Source organism: Sapajus apella, unplaced genomic scaffold (genome assembly GCF_009761245.1).
Source record: "Sapajus apella isolate SASKATOON/1434 unplaced genomic scaffold, GSC_monkey_1.0 scaffold104, whole genome shotgun sequence".
Lineage (NCBI taxonomy): Eukaryota > Metazoa > Chordata > Mammalia > Primates > Cebidae > Sapajus > Sapajus apella.
The window spans coordinates 5,621,320-5,637,833 of NW_022437044.1; the positions used below are offsets into that span (position 1 = coordinate 5,621,320).

The following is a 16,514-nucleotide window of genomic DNA, read 5'->3' on the forward strand; positions in this document are numbered from 1 at the left end:
TTGTTATAGGCAGAGTTGAGACTTAGAACTCAAGTCTTCCGACACCTCTTTCTGAACTGATCCTACTATGTTATGTGGCTTCAAGAAACTGAAAATTGTTCTCATCACATAAGCTAACATAAGTTAAATTATATTTTACTATTCATATTCATATATTAATTTATATTAACATAAGGCAATTCTGTTTCATTGCATGTTTTCCAGGGTCAAAACGTTTTTGGCCTCGATGTCATTGAAACACCAGAAGGAGACAAGATGCCACAACTGATTGTTCAAAAGGAGTTAGATAGGGAAGAGAAGGATACCTACGTGATGAAAGTAAAGGTTGAAGATGGTGGCTCTCCTCAAAGGTCCAGTACAGCTATTTTGCAAGTAAGTGTTACTGATACAAATGACAACCACCCAGTCTTTAAGGAGGAGGAGATAGAAGTCAGTATACCAGAAAATGCTCCTGTTGGTACTTCAGTGACACAGCTCCATGCCACAGATGCTGACATAGGTGAAAATGCCAGAATCCACTTCTATTTCAGCAATCTAGTCTCCAACACTGCCAAGAGATTATTTGACCTCAATGCCACCACTGGACTTCTCACAATCAAAGAACCACTGGACAGGGAAGAATCACCAAGCCACAAGTTACAGGTTTTGGCAAGTGATGGTGGATTGACTCCAGCAAAAGCAATGGTGCTGGTAAATGTTACAGATGTCAATGATAATGTCCCATCCATTGACATAAGGTACATCATCAATCCAATCAATGGCTCTGTTGTTCTTTCAGAAAATGCTCCAAGCAACACCAAAATTGCTCTCATAACTGTCACGGATAAGGATGCAGACCATAATGGCAGGGTGACGTGCTTTACAGATCTCGAAATCCCTTTCAGATTAAGGCCAGTATTCAGTAATCAGTTCCTCCTGGAGACTGCAGCACCTCTTGACTTTGAGTCCACAAGAGAATATGCCATTAAATTACTGGCTACAGATGCTGGCAAACCTCCTTTGAATCAGTCATCCATGCTTCTCATCAAACTGAAAGATGAAAATGACAATCCTCCAGTGTTCACCCAGTCTTTCGTAAGTCTTTCTGTTCCTGAGAATAACTTTCCTGGTGCACAGTTGACGAAAGTAAGTGCAACAGATGCAGACAGTGGGCCTAATGGGGAGATCAGTTTCCTGCTAGGCACTGATGCTCCACCTGAGTTCGAGCTGGATCGTCGTACAGGCATGCTGTCTGCAGTAAAGAAACTAGATAGAGAAAAACAGGAAAAATATTTATTCACAGTTCTGGCAAAAGACAACGGGGTGCCACCCTTAACCTCCAATGTCTCGGTCTTTGTAAATATTATTGATCAGAATGACAATAGCCCAATTTTCACTCACAATGAATACAATTTCTATGTCCCAGAAAACCTTCCAAGACATGGTACAGTAGGACTAATCACTGTAACTGATCCTGATTATGGAGAGAATTCTGCAGTTACTCTCTCCATTTTAGATATGAATGATTACTTCACCATTGATTCAGAAACTGGTGTCATCCAACCAAATATTTCATTTGACAGAGAAAAACAAGAATCTTACACTTTCTATGTAAAGGCCGAGGATGGTGGTAGAGTATCACGTTCTTCAAGTGCCAAAGTAACCATAAATGTGGTTGATGTCAATGACAACAAACCAGTTTTTATTGTCCCTCCTTCCAACTACTCTTACGAATTGGTTCTACCATCCACCAATCCAGACACAGAGGTCTTTAGGGTGATTGCTGTCGACAATGACACTGGCAAGAATGCAGAGCTTCGTTACAGCATTGTAGGAGGAAACACAAAAGATTTGTTTGAAATCGACCAACTAACAGGCAACATAACACTGAAGGAGAAATGTGTTGTTACAGACCTTGGTTTACACAGACTGTTGGTCAAAGCTCAGGACTTAGGACAACCTGATTCTCTCTTCAGTGTTGTAATTGTCAATCTGTTTGTGAATGAGTCACTGACCAACACTACGCTGATTAATGAACTGGTGCACAAAAGCATTGAATCACCAGTGACGCCAAGTACTGAGATAGCTGATACATCCTCACCAACAAGTGACTATGTCAAGATCGTGGTTGCAGCTCTTGCTGGCACCATAACTGTCATTGTAGTTATTTCCATCACTGCTATAGTAAGATGTCACCAGGCACCACGCCTTAAGGCTGCTCAGAAAAACAAGCAGAATTCTGAATGGGTTACCCCAAACCCAGAAAACAGGCAGATGATAATGATGAAGAAAAAGAAGAAGAAGAAGAAGCATTCCCCTAAGAACCTGCTGCTTAAATTTGTCACTATTGAAGAAACTAAGACAGATGATGTTGACAATGATGAAAACAGAGTCACACTAGACCTTCCTATTGATCTAGAAGAGCAAACCATGGGCAAGTACAATTGGAGCACTACACCCACTACTTTCAAGCCTGACAGCCCTGATTTGGCCCGACACTACAGATCTTCCTCTCCACAGCCTGCCTTCCAGATTCAGCCTGAAACTCCCCTGAGTTCAAAGCACCACATCATCCAAGAACTGCCTCTTGATAACACCTTTGTGGCCTGTGATTCAATCTCCAAGTGTTCCTCAAGCAGCTCCGATCCCTACAGTGTTTCTGACTGCAGCTATCCAGTGACAACCTTCAAGGCGCCTGTGTCTGTACACGCCAGACCGGTAGGTAACCCAGATTTCTAACGTAACTTTCTAATTATATTTTTTATTATTTTCAGTTGATGTAGAACTTTGCAAAATCTATTGACTTCAAAGAGGAATCTAAACAATCATATTCTACAGATGTATCCAAATAGATATACGGATTCCTTTAAGTTTGGTAGAAGATGAGAACAAAATAACTGCTGTTTTAGGAAAATTGGATGCAGAATGATGAGTATAGTAGGGGCAGTTTTGTCTGTAGATGGCAGTATGACAATTCTTGCTACAGAATATATTAGAAAAACTTCAACACAAAGGGTTGTAGCCCTGTCCTCAGTACCATTTTTGTGTGCATGAGGATCAGAATAGTTTGGGCTAGATACAGCACAGTAAAGCTTTTCAGAATTTGATAAATAGCTCTAAATACTAATGATGTTTAGAATCCTAGCTTCACTTGGGAAAATTAGTGGTTGTTCACAGAAATTCAGCACCAAAATAATCCCCCCACCACCACCCACTCTACCAGGCCTTCAGGTCCTCACAAAGAAAACTGTCATTTTCAGATTAGGAACTCAAAATTATTTTGGTTCATCAAATCTACAGTCATATAATATAACAAGAATGGAATTAGAAAAATGAAAGCCTACTCACTCTCGTCTTTAAGCCAGAGAATGAAATATATATGAGGTCTCTAGATAGCTATTTAAATATTTGCATATTTATTCAACGTATTTTGAGCTCTTCAGAAGACAGTCTTAAAAGATCTATTTTGGAAAATAAAATGTTTGCTTTATCTAATGGGCACAAAGAAAAATGTGGGCATGTTAAGACCCAAGAAATCGGTGCACGATAATTTAAAACCCAATACATTTATGAAAGCAAGAGTTTATCCAGTGCCTTTTATCAGTGCTCCATGGAGAAATGAATACAAATTTATCCAGAAACTCATAAACATTAAATGATTTACATATGATTATTCCCTTTAAAATGACAAGCAATGGAATTTACCTACATTTTTTTCTCTTGAAGTCATGCTATATGTTGACTTTATTATTTTGTCTGTGTTAACTCTTAAGAAGGTGGTAATCTAAGTTTCAGGGAGTAAAGTATTTTGAACAACTATTCAGGCTTAACAAAATGGTAGTAATGTGAAAGTCAAAATGAATTTTCTTTCACTAAAAGTTTGAGATATTAAAGAAGTCTACTACATTCAAGATAACAATGCAAATAATTTATCATAACTTTGGAAATGGGTTTAAGAATGGAAGTCATTCAAGCATAAGCACAGTTAAATAATACAATAACATTTACCTTGCTCTCTGAATCACACAGTGAACGTAAGGTACTAATTCAAATGTGGGAGCATTTTTGTTACAGTAGGTACGCAATTAAATGCTGTTTCAAAAGGTAAACTAGAAACCTAGTGTTTGTATAGTTACTGTTAGACTTTAAATGAATTTATGCTGCAGTCGTTATTTCTACAGTTTGGATGAATCCCATATTTTACATAGTTAGTGGATCTGGGATGGGCAACAAACATAATAGACGTCAAACATCTCCACAGGGTGTGTTTTTGTTTATATTTAACTATTAAAAAGGGCAGTCTCAATTCCTAATTCTTATTGCTATTCTGCTTACTGGATACGTTTCTTAGCACAAAAGTATCTTTTATGAGTAACATGATATGCTTTGGGTATAATAACATTTTTTTCCTGGGTTTAATTTGTGACTTTCTTTAAATGTATACAAAGAGTGGGTTTGTGAATTACAGGGGTAGATCATCATTTTTAATAGAATGAATGAAGTTAATTAATAGAGCAAGTTCTGGTTTCAGTGCTTTGTGAAGGCACAGAGATATTTTATGAGCTAGACTAATTTTACTTGAGTTTATGAATACATATTAAGGAGGGCATGGATGAAGAACAAAAAATTGAAGTACTTTTCAAATATCCTCACCTTTTTATTTTTTAAAATATGTTATAATCCTAATGTCAATAAAATTAATAAACCATTTTCCATGATGCATCTTATGTAACTGAGAGACATTTTCCTAAACATAAGAATTAAGCAAAATACAAAAAAGTAAATGCTAATGACAGTCAGTTATTGGTTGTTATTAGGTTTTTATTAACTAAAAAGACTGTTTTAGAATCACTGAATTCGCAGATGACTTACTTGGTATTTTTCACATCTTAAAAAATAAACAAATTGCATACTTTGTCATTGGTTCACAGTTGCTTCATATTCATTTCTAAATATCTTCAATACATGAATTGGTGAACTTAGGCAGACTAACAAAATACTAAAAATAATTTGAATCTTTACCTTTTGTGCTTCATTTGTAATGTTCTTTACCTTTTCTATATACTCACCAATTTGTGTTTAATATTAGGGTGTTCACTAATGTTGCAGAATGCTAGGAAGATACATGAACACTGAAAAAGAAATTATGTATTTAAAAATTCAAGTACAGTAGGTGTCTTCTTTTTAAAGAAATATCATACAAAATGGGAGAAGTGACAGCCAATACAATACAAATTCATTGTTCCTTAAGGAAATACTTAGAGTGGAATAAAATATTACTGTTAGCAGAAGGCAGAAGTATTCCAATTTATCTTAAACAGTTAGAAATGCATTTTCAAAATGAGGGTTTGGGGGTATTTACAGTTAGTTCATTACTCATCTGAATAGAAACATGAAAGTGGAATATAAAATGGTTCTAGTAGACTATAAGAGACAAGGGAATTCATCTGAAATTTTATGTTTTAAAAAGGCAATCAAATACTTTCTCCTTATAATTTCTCATTCTCTTTGATCATGAGATGTTTTGAAAATATATGGAACATTTATTAGATAGAAGTGCATATATTGCATAAAGCCATCTATATCTGGGGAATATAATGCTCTTCTTTGGCATAAGTTTCTACATGTATTATGGAAGGCATTTTTGTATGTATTGTAGTAGAAATTTTAAAAACATGAAATTTGAGAGGATGAGGCTTCACATTATTTTCTATTAACACCTTCCAAAGCAAGCCAATAGTAATTGGTTGGTATGACCCTAGAGAAACCATAAGTATAAATAATTATTTTAAAACCTGTTTTGATCAATGTCATATAAAAGAGATAAGCTGCCAAAACCAAGTCTTGTTTAATACAATTCTCCCATTAAATATTGTGAGGACTATACATGTAAAAAAACAGAAGGGAGAATAAAAATGAAAGTAGAATTTTTTGAGGGTCTTCCAGTCACTGTCTAAGACATGTGTTTGGGGTATATCATTTCCCAAAAAACAAACAAACCTTACAAATTTCCATGATTTGAGTTGGAATAGTCTTTCAGTTTCAGAAATGAGGTGAAATGAACGGTGAAAACTTTAGAGAGTTCTAATTCATGCATGAAACTATGCTGTAGACATGATACATGGATTTGAAATGATAATTGCAGTCTGAGTTAGCTTGGAATAGGATTGGTATTCGCTATTGTAAAATTCAGTAACTTTGAGTCTGTGCATTTATATTTTGGTAATGTGAATTTTAACCATGAAGCATGCTTGGCAAATAAAACGCCTAGAACACAACCATCTGATTTTGATAACGTGTTATTTTTCTTGTCCTAGACTGATTCCAGTACATCACCTATTGAAATCTGCACTGAGATATAACTTTCTAGGAACAACAAAATTCCATTCCCCTTCCAAAAAATTTCAATGATTTGTGATTTCCAAATTAGGCTAAGATCATTAATTTTGTGATTTAGATTTCCCATTGAAAGCAAACAAACAAAAACCATCTTAAAAATGATGTCCCAGTGAACCTTGTTTTTCTTTAGCTGTAATCTGGTAATGGAAATTTAAAATTTATGGAAGAGACAGTGCAGTGCAATAACAGAGTTCTCTCATGCTGTTTCTCTGTTTGCTCTGAATGTCAACAGCTGTGATGTAATATAATGCTGTCTTGGTTAATATATAACTCTTATGGTTAATATATCAGTCATGAAAACATGCAATTACTTGCCCTGATTGTTGAATAATTAAAACATTATCTCTGGGAGTTTGGAAGTGAAGCTGAACTATCCAAGCTACTCTCTGAAAAGTATCCAGGGCAAGAGATTTTTTTTAAGACCTCAAACAAACAAAAAACGAAACCAAAAAGCTCTGGTTCAGTTTTTTGAAAATAACGTTACTGAGAAAATCACTATGATTACCCACTTCTCTGCTTAAAAGTTGAATGATAGAAAATGATTTTACTAGGTTTTTATGTTGGTTGTAATCATGCTGTTCCACTCCTTTTAATCATTAAAAAGCTATTTTTTTGCCGGGCGCTGTGGCTCACGCCTGTAATCTCAGCACTTTGGGAGGCCGAGGCAGGCGCATCACCTGAGGTCAGGAGTTTGAGACCAGCCTGGCCAACATGGCAAAACTCCGTCTCTACTAAAAAATACAAAAATTAGCCGGGCGTGGTGGCAGGCGCCTGTAATCCCAGCTACTCGGGAGGCTGAGGCAGGGAGAATTGCTTGAACCCGGGAGGCAGAAGTTGCAGTGAGCTGCTATCACGCCACTGCACTCCAGCCTGGACGACACAGCGAGACTCTGTCTCGGAAAATGAAAAAAGGAAAAAAAGTTATTTTTGTTGTAATAGTGTTTTCTTTCTCTATAAATATTTTAAAATAAAGAAGTCCTTTCCATTTTTATCTGTCAAAAGGAGAATGTAAAGTTCTTTTTACTCCCTGATATTTTGAAAAAAAAGTATAATGATATTTCTCATATTATGAAATAATTCCAGTCATATGACAGTGGAAATAAGGATTTAGACAGGAGATTTCGAATAGATTTTATCTCAGTTTTGAAACTACCTAGGAAAAATGTGAGTTTGCTAGAGTAACTTATTTAAATAAGTCTATTTTATTTCTCTAGCATTAAATTACTAATTCTATATCATTTATTTAATTTTTCCTTTAAAGTTAACTCTTCACAGTAAGTCAACTAACTCATTTTCTACACAAATGAGAAATGCCTCATATTTTGTGTACATTATGTTTTATTGAGGAAAGAATGACATGTTCCAATTTTATGCTATATTCTTAAACTGTTTCTGACTTACTAACAGTACTAATGGAGATTTTTAAAATCATGATTTATTGGGATAAAAAGGGAGTACAAAGGACCCTTCTAATGACTACATAACATATGCTTCTTGAATTTTTATTCAAATGTTAATTATGTATCATTTTATCTTGAAAAGTGTGAATAGGATTTGGTCTGTTGTGTATGTACATTCAAATTAGTGTGTTAATTTGAGGTGTTCTTTGATGTAAAGGTATATAGAAAAGTTTTATGCTCTGTTCAGTATTTCAAATAAGTGTAATTCTTGGGTATTTAATATATAGGTAATATTTTAAACAAGTTTCTGTTAAAATTTAGCATTTCCATTAGCTCCATACAGAATCCCTTGTATTTCCAGTGATGTCAGGTTCCTTGAATGTACATGCTATCTGGTTGTTTAAACATTACTTAGTGGATCATAATTATTGTGAGTGTAACTACTTTTACTGGTAATGTGAGGTGTCATGTGAGTTACAATATTGTGTTACATACTTATAAACAACTGTTGTAGGAAAATTGCTTGAAATTAAAAAATATACCTTTGTACAAATTATTCACATAGAAAAAGTTTGCAGTTCCTCCATTTTATTCTTGATAAATATTTCAGTTTAGTTCAGATCATTCCAAGGAATGTAAAAATTCAGCCAATTTAGTATATTCCTAAAATCAGTGCCCTGCAGGTAGCAAGCTATACCTGGAGTGGAGGTTTCCAAAATCTAAAGTCTCAATTTAATTTTGAATAAAATGAAAAAGCCCAGAAAAGTGAATCAGAAGTTGAAATGTCCCATAGTAAGCTGCCATGCCTTCATGATCATTAGTGTATGTAATTTTTATACAAATGCATTTGCATTTTGATTGCTCGTGTCATAACTATCCTGGCCTTTCCTTTTCTGCACCCTCTGAACTAAGGGAGAATACCTCGTTTTTCTTCCGTTTCAGTGAACCTTTCCTTCATAACTGTAATGAGTAAAGGTCCTTATCACTCCTTTGTATATATGAAGATGAAAATTCCTTGAAATAATTACCCAGAATCTCTTTAAAAGCATTCTTCGATGTTTTGATGAGTGCTGTATTTGAAGAAGATGAAAATAGACACTTTATTTTTAAAGCTGTGACTCCATGTCTTAGAATGCAGTGTCTCTGAGAAAGGAACTTCTAAACTGACTTCTGCTTTGGGCTAAAATATTTACCCATATAAGCCAATGATAGTACTGAAATTTAACAGTATTTAAATTTGGGCCATAGATGAAAATGAATGCTATTTTTGACTATTAACTATTCTTGATCTATACTTTGCTTTTGTTTGAGAGATTATCTCCATTTGAGAACAATATAGAAGGCATTGAAACTAGTTTTCCACAAAGGCCAGAGGGCAAAAATATCTATTTCCTTACTTGATTCCTTCTAATCAGTTGACTTGGTGGCACCTTTAATTTAACTGTCATTATTATATCACGTTTGCCTCACAGGGTCACAGATATCTTCCAACCATTTGTGTTGTCATTAATGGACTCCTGGAATATTCTCAATGAAATGTTCTTGATGGCCTCTCTGGTTCTTATTCTAGTCATCATAGAAAAAGACAGAAAGATAGCAAATCTTAAGCCTAGTCATCATAGATAAATAAAAGAAACTTTTAGTGAACTTTGTCTATTAAATTATAAGTAGCCTAACTGATGAGCTAGAGTGTACTGTATTCTTTCTCCCCTGCAAGCACTCAAAGAAGTATTACTTAATTTGATCAAAATCTATAGTGTATAAATTGAACAAAAAATTCTGAAAATATTATCTCATTTATTTTAATTATGCAAGTTTATTTTTAAATGATACAATATTTAAGCTATTACATTTCTGACACTATTTTTATTTTCCATGATTTAAATGGAAAAATTGTAAAACAATTTTAATCCCATTCATTCATTAATCTTTTATGTATAAGTCTGTTTTCTCTGTTGACCACCCTGTCCATGTTATAAATGAAAATGTATATATGCTTTAGAATAATTTTTAAAAATTGAATTCATATTCAATCAGTATTTATTATCCTTTTCATTTCATATGAAATACTACTGCCCCATTTTGCTATTTTGTCACCTGTACTCCTCACTGTTCAACTAGATGTTGTAATTGTGTGTGTAACTACGTGTGATGTGCAGCCTAAGTGCAACAGAAATGCTACAGGACAAGCAGACCTTGAGTAATCTTATATAAATCTAAGCCACATTCCGTAAATGCTTCCTGTAGGTGCTATTGTGTAATAGACGTGTTTTCTTAGCTTTTATGAAGCTTAGTTTGTTTTTATTTTAAATATGCCTTAGCTTTCTACAATATTCAAAGGTTATGTGATAATACAAAGCTGTGTTTGTTGTATATAATTAGTAGTTTTAGAAAGAGCTACAGTGCATTTTTTTCATACATCATGGGTGTTCATACATGACATCTTTGATTTAATGTGTTTAGAATTAGGAGCAGACTTAAAATTCTGAAGTAGCTATAGGTTTCTATTTTTATGGTACATGTGACACACATTTGTAAAAAAAATCGAGAAAATAGCATAAAGGTTTTAGATGAAGAATTTTAAAATTATTTGTTTTTATTTCAAGCTACAGCAGTAAGTTCTTTATAATAGTAATTCTGTTTGAAGGCTATATAACTTTTGGAAGTGGTGCATTTTTAAATTATAGAATTATGCTTATTGTTTTATAATTATAAACTATACATGCAGGATTTTTTACATGTATTGAAGATTGATTTATTAAGCATAATGTTTATTTTTATAGATGTATGATTGGACAAATTTATGTAATAGCATAGCTTGATTAGTTGATAGTGTAATACAGAGGCATGTTACATATCTCCACCGTGAGATTAAACTCACCTCAGTAAAAATAGAAAGTCTTGATGAAAAAGCTTTTAGACTTTAAAATAATGCCATCTAAATGTTTTCCAAAACTTTCCTTAGAACAAACAACCTAGTTACATAATTATTTCCCTGAATTTTCAGAACCAACTCTTTTAATTTCTCCATATTCTAGATATTCTCGACCAAAATTGTTTTAACTGTTCTTTTTGAAAGGGTTAGTTATATTTAGTTATCTACCCATACACAAGTATATTGAATTAATAATAAACTTTTTTGTCAAGTGAAAAAAATCACAAATCACATTTCATTAGGTTGCAGATAGTCAAATTCACATAATAATGACAATCAAGTATTCCAAAAGATTTTCTAGAAATATTTGTATTTTATTCCTTATCCTGGAACCTTATATGTATCAAGTATATATTGATTTACTTCATAAAATGTTACTATTTTTTGAATACAGTTGACTTTTTAAAAAATTTTCAGTGGCCAGGCACAGTGACTCACGCCTGTAATCCCAGCACTTTGGGAGGCCGAGGCAGGTGGATCACTTGAGCTCAGGAGTTCCAGACCAGCCTGGGCAACATGGTGAAACCCTGTCTCTATCAAAAATGCAAAAATATAGCTGAGTTTAATGGCACATATCTGTAGTCCCAGCTACTTGTGAGGCTGAGATGGGAGAATTGCTTGAGTGGCAGGGGGTTGTGGGGGAGGTTGCAGTGAACCTAGATCATGCCACTACACTCCAGCCTGGGTGGCAGAGTCAGACTCCGTCTGAAAAAAATTTTTTTACAAATAAAAATAAATAAATAAATAAAAACATTTTCATTATTTTTGTCTTAAAACTTGGAAGAAACATTATATACAATAATGCTTTCATTAGTTAGAGAAAAGATTAAGTAGTACTGTTCTTATTCAGTAGTAGTGAAAAGTAAAACAAAGATGCAACTCTAAAGAAAAATGTTATTTACAGAAATCTATAAAATAAAATTTAAAATATATTTATTTATTATATATCAGTTCTAACCTCAATTACAAAATCAGTGCAGAGCACCATTTCAATGATGTAACTTAAGAGAATTGATCGTAAACAACTGTTATGTTATCCAAAAATATTTTCGATAATTCAAACATGCACCTTGAGCAGTTGTTGAGTGGCACCAAGTTGAAGTTAACTAAAATTATTTTTAGAAATTGACTGGCTCTTTTGACATGTAAATATAGATGTAGTCTCATATTCAAAGTAGTTTATGGCCTCTTAAATGAGAGACTACATTTTATTATTTATTTCATCACTTGTTATTATTCAAAACTACGAATTGAGTGTATTTTTTTTGCAGAAAAATATACACATCATTTATGATGCTCAGATTAAATAATTACTTTTTTTTTTTTTTAAGACACAGTCTTGCTCTGTCTCCCAGGCTGGAGTGTAGCGGCCTGATCTCGGCTCACTGCAACCTCCGCCTCTTGGGTTCAAGATTCTTCTGTCTCAGCCTCCTGAGTAGCTGGGATTACAGGCATGTGCCATCATGCCTGGCTAAATTTTATATTTTTAGTAGAGATGGGGTTTCGCCATGTTGGCCAGGCTGGTCTTAAATTCCTAACCTCAGGTGATCTGCCCACCTTGTCCTCCCAAAATGCTGGCATTACAGGCGTGAGTCAGCACACCTGACCAAATAATTACTTTTTTATACAAAATTAATTATCCAAGAGAAGCTGCTGATATCTTCCAGATGATAACCATGGCTGTGTTTACATGATACCAAAACATCTGGAGGCAAAATACAATTTTTAATACATTTAGGGATATTTTGCTGACCTGACAAAATTATTTGACTACATAAAGACATAGACTTTAGTACTACAGAATGATGTTGTAAGTAGTTTCATTTTCGATAGAAAAAGACTTTTTACATGCTATATAAAGTTGTCATTATCTGAATCTAGAATAATTGATAACAGCTAACAACAGAATTCCACACAGTGCTGCAATTCAGTTTTACATACATACATTTCAGTTGTGTATAAAGCCATACACTTATTTATTTCTAAATAAACACAAATTACAGAAATGAGAGGGAATGTATAGTTAAATCTTTTTACGTGTCTGAACTGAAAGATAAATATACCAAAACCATGTTTAGAAGTTGATAAAGCTAATTGTGTGTCTGGAAGAAAAGTCATATTAATTTGATGTTTAAGCAATTCTAACGTATTAGAATGAAAATGGGTGAGTGTATGTGTAAGCACAGATATGTTTGCATATATGTGTGCATATTTATGTTTGTCAAATTTCCAGCAGAAAAAGTAACATAAACTGCAAACTAAAAAAAACTTCTTAAAAGATTTTGCATCTACATTTACAATGTTATTGTCCCCTTTACACTATTATTCCTTGCTTCTAAACTATAATCATCAAATATCCCTTATGTCATCCCCTATATCATCTTTCATTTAGAAAATTCCTGTTGTATCGAGTACATTCTGTATATGTCCTGTGTTTTCTTCTTTTAATCAAATTGTTTGGCTGTTTCCCAAATTATCACAGATCCAGTAATGTTAAAGTACATATGAAAAAAATTAAACTGTTTTTTGTTATCTAAGTATTAGTACAGATTCTGCTTCTCACACACACACAAATAAAAATAAATTTGCATTCCGTAATAGTCAACTTCTGCCTAGTTGTTATAACTAAAATATATCCAAATAAAAGTTCATTAAATCAATCCTTTTTATTTTGCATTGTTACATTACTTTAATTTTAATAACTATGAAAATAAATAAATAGTTCTCTGTTAGTGTCAGATTTGCAGTTTCATATGTCTTCAACTTAATGAATTTAATTTACATCTTCATCAAATGGCTATGGTACAGATTTACCATAATTATATACATGAATACATGCCTACCTATGTATATATAAGCAAACGTTTTTGTAAACAGCTCAGTGAGGACTTTGGACTGACATAAATCATAGGTATACGATTATGAAGAGACATTCGATTTTCAAATTGAGCAATGGGTATACAGTTTGTTATCATTTCTGATTTTGAGTAGAGTTAGTACTAAGAACAGCATTGAAGAAAAGCAGTATAAAAATTATGGAGATTTAAAATACAAGAGGATTCACAATAGTCACTTTAAAAGTATTGTTTTTGCTTTGTACTTTGGAGCTGTAATTTTAAGAAAAAGAATGAACAGGTTTTTGTATGAATATATTAGAATGACTAATTATAGAGCATCTTTCAACTGGAATACATGTAGATACTAAAACCTGGTTGTATTTGATGTAATTTCAGTGCATGCAGTGTGTGTAATCTGTACTAAGTGAAATACCTATAAATAAAGTTGTTTCTGCATTCCAATAACACATCTTCTGATATTTTTTGAAGCGCTTGTTGTCAGCAGGGGCTACTAGTTTCATTAACATCATCAAGGATCCTAAAATATTTTTAGCACAGTAACATCCCCCCTTCTTCATGGTGTAGCTCTTTATCTGTGCTGGATTAACCAGAACTTTTATATTGTCATTTCTATTCACCACTGTTGTGGTGTAATTGATCTTTTTTGATTAACCCAAAACAATGAAGTAGTCATAGTTACTAAAATTTTAATTTTGTGCTTTTTATTGTACTAACATTTTTTTGAATATTGGTAAGGTGGTATCATTTATGAACCATGGTGTTTGATAAAACATTATCGATAATAGAGTTTGCCATGAGTTCAAACAAGATTAATTAAATATTTCTCAAACTCCTACTGTGAGTAAGGCAGTGTGGAGAAGGTCAATGGTTACAGGGAGAGATGGGGTGTAGGGGGCTGGGAATGCAGGATGACCAAGGTTGTCTCCTAGTTGCTATTAGTGTAAAAAGCCCCCTGTCCACGGAGTTGAACTGCAAGTACGTTTAAAAGAAATCACAAACAAACAACAACTTTTCTTTTTTCATTTCAGAAAATCTCCGAGTATATAGGAGCAAATTTTAAAAAAAAAAACAAAGAAAAAAGCACATAAAAGTGGCAAAATATAAAACTTCATTGTTTATTATAATAATTAGGAGTGTGTGTGTGTGTGTGACAGAGAGAAAGAGAGAGAGAGAGAGAGAGAATATCACTGGTGAACCACCTTCCAAGTATGTATTGGGTATGGGCATGCATGTACCTAACCCATTTCAGGAAGCATCCTGAAGTCAGCAACACTTTCCTCCCCTCGGTCACATCCAAGTCACAATTAAATTCTGTTGCTAATACCTTCAAAATACCCCTGGACGTTTGTTCCGTTGCCATTTCCTATTTCCAGTCTTCATCACCAGTTACCTGTTCCACTACTAACAGGTTGTCTTACTTCCTACTTTCATTTGTTCAATCAGTTTTCTACCCCGTACCCATAATATCCCTAAAACACAGTTCTGATCCAGTGAAGCCTGATAGAAATGCTTCTGAGTCTTTCCTCATTGCACATAGAATAAAGCCTCGGTCTTTCTATGTTTCAAGGGACTTTGCAATCTTAACCAGCTCTACTTGTTCATTCTATCTCCTACCATGCCATGTACCTCGTATTTTTGTCATTTCTTTTGCTATCCCCTTTTCTCTGACCATGGCATGCACTTTGATGCCTCCATAAATCTGCACAATTTACCAGAATTGTATTGAGGACTTGTTTTGGTTAAGACACTGCTGTGAGGACAACAAAAATAACTAAGCTGCAGTTGGCGATATTGAAGTGCAACTGTGGAGATAGGACAAGAACATATTTTTTTTTTTTTTTTGAGATGGAATCTCGCTCTGTTGCCCAGGCTGGAGTGCAGTGGCCGATCTCGGATCACTGCAACATCCGCCTCCTGGGTTCAAGCAATTTCCGGCTAATTTGTGTATTTTTAGTAGAGATGGGAGTTACACCATGTTGGCCAAGTTGGTCCGGTACGCCTGACCCAAACAGATCCACCAGCCTCATTCTCCAAAGGGCTAAGATTACAGGCGTGAGCCACTGTGTCCGGCCAAGAATGCAATTTTAATACCAGATAGAATGACAAAAATGAAGAAAAGTGATCTGATTTTATGAAAAATGGAACAAGTTTGTATGGTATCATTTCCTTCCATATCTTTTCAAATCTTAGCATCAACCATACATAATTCTTATAAAATTAAAATGCTTCAAATAAATGACTAAGTCATATAACCTCTAAACATTAGTTTCTGGACACTATTCCCAGAAAATTGTTACATTACTTTTCTTCATTAATTCTAGAAAAAATTTTAAATATCTATTTTGGACATTTTGATTGTTGTTACACCTTTGTCCATAAATTGTACTCAAAAAATATCAAAGGAAAAAACTTAACCCATTTGTTGATCTAGATATAGTCAATATACAAAAGGGTGAGAGAACCACATATTGCTTTTAGGCATTTTCGCACAAGAAGCATCTCAGAGTGCGATTTCTCCAAAGAAAAATATTGCCAGTACGCTATATGGCAAGAAAAAAAAGACATTCTTGTCTTCAATAGAGGGACATTTTCTATGGTGAATAATCACAAATCTATTAATGACTATAGCTTGGATGTGTTTGTATAGATATAAATTCTGTCATCAAAGTACTGAGAAGAAATGTTCACCCAAATAGACATCATTGTGTCTCTTCTCCCCTCTGCTGAAAAGCAAAGTTATCAATTTTGGGAAAACATGAACAGATGGAGAAACCATGGGATATCAAATGTACATATATGTATGTCCAAAGTATAACATGGCAGATCTACTCTAAAATGCGGAAACTACATATCCCTAGTCAAAACTGACTGTGTGTGTGTGCGTGTGTGTGTGTGCGTGTGTGTGTGTGTGTGTGTGTGTGTGTGTGTGTGTGTGTGTGTGTG

At 34.0% G+C, this 16,514-nt stretch overlaps 1 protein-coding gene across 2 annotated transcripts in view; it reads left to right on the plus strand.

Annotated features, from left to right (window-relative positions):
• Nucleotides 1-16,514, plus strand: part of PCDH11X (protocadherin 11 X-linked) — an 807,063-nt gene that overhangs the window by 104,232 nt on the left and 686,317 nt on the right. Inside the window, exons 3-4 of one of the 2 annotated variants that reach the window (XM_032258723.1) lie at nucleotides 205-2,697; nucleotides 6,297-7,043. In XM_032258723.1, coding sequence (XP_032114614.1) covers nucleotides 205-2,697; nucleotides 6,297-6,341 — 2,538 coding nt within the window. In that variant the 3' untranslated portion in view covers nucleotides 6,342-7,043. Of the gene's footprint in view, nucleotides 1-204; nucleotides 2,698-6,296; nucleotides 7,044-16,514 lie in introns of those variants that run through there. The other variant, XM_032258722.1, reaches the window with a different exon arrangement.